Source organism: Strix aluco, chromosome 20 (genome assembly GCF_031877795.1).
Source record: "Strix aluco isolate bStrAlu1 chromosome 20, bStrAlu1.hap1, whole genome shotgun sequence".
In the NCBI taxonomy this organism is placed as follows: Eukaryota; Metazoa; Chordata; class Aves; order Strigiformes; family Strigidae; genus Strix; species Strix aluco.
In genome coordinates, this window is record NC_133950.1 from 3,856,930 (window position 1) to 3,862,305 (window position 5,376).

General features: G+C 62.7%; 1 protein-coding gene across 1 annotated transcript; it reads left to right on the plus strand.

Annotated features, from left to right (window-relative positions):
• Positions 1 to 498: 498 nt before the first annotated feature.
• On the plus strand, positions 499 to 3,382 carry FUT7 (fucosyltransferase 7). Its single transcript, XM_074846158.1, has 2 exons — positions 499 to 569; positions 2,022 to 3,382. The coding sequence occupies exon 2, from the start codon at positions 2,066 to 2,068 to the stop codon at positions 3,107 to 3,109; it is 1,044 nt and encodes a 347-aa protein (XP_074702259.1). The 5' UTR covers positions 499 to 569; positions 2,022 to 2,065; the 3' UTR covers positions 3,110 to 3,382.
• Positions 3,383 to 5,376: the final 1,994 nt, after the last annotated feature.

The window sequence follows — 5,376 nt, forward strand, 5'->3', positions numbered from 1 at the left end:
AGGAACCCGGTCGGGGAAGGTGGCCAGTGTGGGCATGGAGCCAGTCCCTGGCGGCTTGGGAGGGGACCCTTCACATCACGGGGAGTGCTGGAGAGCCCTGGTGCAGTGCAGGGACACGGGGCCATCGCCCAAACCTCAAACCAGGGACGGCTACCTCGGAAAACTGCAGCCTGGCCAGGGCACCAAGGCACCCACTCATCTGTGGGGCTCATGCTCAGCCACAGGACACCCACCTGGCTGTGGGGCATGCACCCGCCATGGGGCACCCTCTCAGATACTGGACGTGCACAAGCCACGAGGCACTCGCCCAGCCATGGGGCACCCGCCTGGCTGTGGGCATGCACCAGCCCCCAGGGCAGCGCAGCCAGCCATGGGTCACATCGTCGCCCCTGTGGCACAGGGGAAATGCTGGGAGTGGGCTGTGCCAGCTGCAGACGCAGCAGGAAGGACCCGCTGTGGGGCCGGCACTAGGCCAAACCACAAAAATAAGAGGAAGCCCTCGAGTGCCCCAGCCCAGCGCCAGCAGATACACACAGGCACCTCGCACGCCACCACACCAGCCTTTCCCGGTAAGTCAGAGCTCAGCACCACTGCCCGCCGCAGGGAGAGGGGCTGACAAATGGGTTGGCTCCTGGCACTGCTGGGGCGGGGTATCCCCCCCCCAGAGCATCCTCCAAACCAGGGCAGCGTCCCTGCTGCCGGGGACCGGGGGGCAGAGGGACCCGAAGCACCGGTGTGCAGTGCAGGGAGCCAGCAAAGCTTTCCCGACCCTCCCCACTTTGAATGCCAGGTTTTTCTGGAGCCTAAACTTAGCTTGTGTATTTTCTCAGGACAGACGGAGTGGGCCAAGGCAGGGAAGGGATTTTTTGCAGCAGATCTGCAGCGACTGGGGTGGGAAAGCAGGGCACCACTTTCCAGAAGGCTTTAAAATCACAGTGGAACCAGCACAGCTCTGGCTGGCAGCGGGGCTTGGGCAGCCAGCATGTTTTCAGAGGTTACCTCGGAAGGGAAACCACCTTTGGTTTCCCTTCCAACACCATGGATGGTCCCATCCAACACCATGGATGGCCTGTGGGCACTAAGCCCTGCACATGGGACCCGTGTTCCTGGGTGGGCTCGAGCTGGCGGCTGGTCCCCAGCCTGGTCGATCGTCCCCCTCACTGCCTCTGCCATGCTCTGTGTTCCCTGGTTAAAGCGCAGCCCTGTCAGCGGGGCCTGAGGCAGGCAGATGGGCACCATGGCCGGGAGAGCATCTCACGGCTGAGGTTCCCATGTGCCTGCGGGCTGAGTCCCACCAGCTTCAGCTCCAAATGGCTCCCTGCCTGCACGGCTCCCTCTGCCCTGACTGCAGGGCACTGGCCATCTGTGGCACCCCGAGAATAAAATATGAGTGTTTGGGGCACTGGGGCTGCAAGTTGGTGGCTGGGGCGAGCACCCCAAACCTGGGGAGAGCACCCTGAGCCTGGGGAGAGTACCCTGAGCCAGTCACTCCCAGGGACACCCCAGTTCGCAGCTGTGACCTGCGGTGTTCCCCCTCACCCTTTGGTGCGTGGTCCCATCCCGCAAACCCCCAGGCACCCTTCCTCCAAGCCTGGCTGAGGCAAGGCTGGCTGCATTTCAGGCCTGACCTGCCCCAGGCAAAGCAAGAAGGGTGGCGTGGGACTGTGGCTGTTTGTCAGGTGGGGAAACTGAGGCATGGAGCAAGTACCAAGGACCGCATCCCTCATGTGTGTAATGGGGAACGGTGCCAGGTGGCGGGGGCGGGGGGGACAGATGGCTGCTACCCATCGGCTCTGCACCTCCCTTTGGCAGCATCCACAGTAGGAGGGTGACACAAAAGCCACTGTGATGTGGGACCGTGGGGGGGGGGGTGGGGGGTGGGCAGGGGCCAGCGGTGATGCTGGGGCCTGGGTTTCATGGAGAAGCCCTTTCTCCATCCCCTCTGGCCCCAGTGCCTCCCACCACCCCTCGCCCACGGCAAGCTGAGCTGATGGCCCTTGGTGGCCTCTCCTCTCTCCCAGGCATTAGTTCTATCACCTGAGAAGGTGACAGCCAGCCCAGCAGCATGCCCCGGGCATCACCGCTGCCACGGCCACCATGGGGCCGGACCGGTGTGAAGGCAGTGGTCACAGCCGGGGTGTTTGTAACCACCCTCTGGAACCTGAGGTGCTTCCTCAACCCCTCCACGACCTCCAGAGAAGCCCCCAAGCACACTGAGCCACTGGTGATCCTGGTGTGGGAATGGCCCTCGAAGCAGGTCCCAAATGTCAGCGGGGATGTTTGCCGTGAGCTGTACGGCATCACGGGCTGCTTGCTCACCATGGAGCGGCGGCTCCTGGGCCAGGCAGATGTGGTGGTGTTCCCCCACACCAGGCTTCAGCCTGGCAGGGACAAGCTGCCCAAGGAGAGACTGCCAGGGCAGAACTGGGTGTGGGTCTCCCTGGAGTCCCCCTCCAACACTAAAGCTCTAGCGAGATGGAACCAGACCTTCAACTGGGTGATGACCTACAGACGGGACTCAGACATCTTCATCCCCTACGGCAAGCTTGTGCCCAACCAGTTGGCTACTGTGAACATCCCCGCAAAGACCAACTTGGTGTCCTGGGTTATCAGCAACTACCACAGGACTCAGAAAAGAGCTGAAGTCTACAGAAACCTCTCCAGATACCTCCACGTGAACATATACGGGAAAGCAAACAAAAAGCCACTTTGCAAGGACTGCCTCTTGCCAACGACATCCAAGTCCAAGTTCTACCTGGCCTTCGAGAACTCCATCCACCAGGACTACATCACTGAGAAGCTCTGGAGGAACTCACTGATGGCTGGCACCGTGCCCGTGGTGCTGGGGCCTCCCCGGGCCAACTATGAGCAGTTCATTCCTGCAGACTCCTTCATTCACGTCGATGACTTTGGTTCCCTGGCAGAGCTGGCCACCTTCCTGAAGACCATGAACTCCAGCCGCTACCGGCAGTTCTTTGCCTGGCAGAAGAGGTACAGCGTGAAGCTCTACGCCGACTGGAAGGAGCGGATCTGCACCATCTGCACCGCCTACCCCAACCTGCCTCATGGCCATGTCTATCCCAGCCTGGAGAGCTGGTTCAACACCTAGCGCGGGGTGGTGTGTGCTGGGACCATTGGGGACACATCTGGGCAGAGGATACAGGGGTGGGGGGACCGTGGGAAACCCTCCTACAGGCCAGGATGTCGGGCAGGGAGGGATGTGGGAGCCCCAACCTCTCCTCCCAGCCTGGCTGTTGCCACACTGGGACCTTGAGCAACTCTGCATGATTTCATTTCTTGCAAAATGGGACTAACCCCCTCCCCAGACCCAACGCTGACCTACCTCGCCAGGGTGCTGGCAGGATGAGAGGGTGCTTTGGAAATAAATGACACAGTGCTGCAGAGGCTCTCTGCCTGTGGCGCAAGGGCTGGGCAGGGCAGAGGGCTGGCGGGGGGGCTCAGGGCTCCCCAACCTTCCCCTGCGATCGCTTCATGGTCCCCCCAGCACCTTCTGCTGGTTGGCAAAGCCCCAGTGACAGAGGCCTCATGGTGACATTTCTGGCTGGGGTGGAGGAGCTGAGCTCAGGGTGGCCTGTGGCAGGGACGGAAAGCGCAGCCTCTGCCCCGCCACTTCCCGGCACAGCCGACAGCACCCATTTCCCCCACCCACCCCCACTCTCGAGCTATGGACTGGCAGGACACCGGATGCTCTCGAGACCAATCTCAGCCTGCTCAGTGCCAGGCCCAGTCAGAGGGATGCTGTGGTTTCTCACTCCCCTGCCGGCATGCCTGCCCTGCTGCAGCAGGAAGCCAGCGAGGTGGTGGCGTCTGGAGCCTTGCAGGAAGCTGGAGCAAAGCCGGTCCCGTGGGCACCCTGCAGCACCATCAGCAGCCCCCTCCGTGTGCCCTTGGCACTGCCAAGCCCCTGTGCACCCCAGGCACCCACACTACCAGCATCCTGCAGTGCTCGACCCTGTGCCACACACACCCTGCACCCTGGGCACCCTGCACCCTGCAGCACACACACCCTGCACCCTGGGCACCCTGCAGCACACACATCCTGCACCCTGGGCACCCTGCAGCACACACATCCTGCACCCTGGGCACCCTGCACCTTGGGCACCCTGCAGCACACACACCCTGCACCCTGGGCACCCTGCAGTGCACACACCCTGCACCCTGGGCACCCTGCACCCTGGAGCACACATACCCTGCACCCTGGGCACCCTGCAGCTCACACACCCTGCACCCTGGGCACCCTGCAGCACACATACCCTGCACCCTGGGCACCCTGCAGCTCACACACCCTGCACCCTGGGCACCCTGCACCCTGCAGCACACACACCCTGCACTCTGGGCACCCTGCAGTGCACACACCCTGCACCCTGGAGCACACACACCCTGCACCCTGGGCACCCTGCAGCACACACACCCTGCACCCAGGACATGGGCAATGCCCAGGCACCCCGAGAGGAAGCACCCAACGGGGATCAGTGGCAATGTCGGGGCTGGGTGACAGGACCAGGGGGTGGGACATGACTGCTCCATTTGTCTTGCCTCGGTGCCCCTGTGTGTCCCTCAGCTCAGTGCCATCAACCCCCTCGATTTAAACGACTCATTTTTTCACTGGTTTTCCCCGGTTTCCCTTACTGCAGCCCTGAAGTTGCCGTGAGCTGCCGGGTGCCCCCCCAGGACCTGCTCCCCGTGCCCAGGCTGCAGCAGGGCTCAGGCATACGGTGACACCCCCCCAGCAGAGGGGGCAGCCGCTCGCCCAGCTCAGCCCAGGCAGCCCTCCCCGTGCTAGTCTGAGTTCTGTGGCTTCCGATTTCTCTTTTGTTTTGTCTTCTGGGTCAACTGAAAACGGAGCAGGAGGGTCTCCAAGCACCCGCAGACAGGGCACTGGGGCAGCAGGATTTGGGGGTCCTGCAGAGGGCTGGGGCTCCTGCCTGGCTGGCCTTTTGCTGGAGTGGAAAATCGGGTGGTGGAAATGTGGAGAGAAGCAAACCTCAGGGAGGTGACATCCTTCCCCGGCTTTCTGCTACCAACCCCGCTGCTCTTCAGGCTCCAGCACCCCCACCCCACCCACCCCCAAAGTGCCAGGCAGCAAAGGGGGACATTTTCCAGTGGGTGCCATGCCTGGCTCTGCCCACACCCTGCGGGCAGGCAGGGATGTGGCCTGAGCACCCAGGCACTGAGGAGCAAGTGGGGACACAGGGCGAGCCATGGGCATCCCATCCCGTGTGCACACTGGCCCTTTGCAGGGTCCCAAGGTGCCCTGCGAGCAGCTGACCCCACTCCTTGCCTGGCCCTGGGGAGCGAACCCATCGTTTACTGGCAGTCGAGCTGAAAAAGGGGCTTTTCAGAAGTTTCCCTACA

Coding starts and splice junctions, on each gene's coding strand:
- FUT7 (XM_074846158.1), top strand. CDS start 2,066: ATGCCCCGGGCATCACCGCTGCCACGGCCACCATGGGGCCGGACCGGT.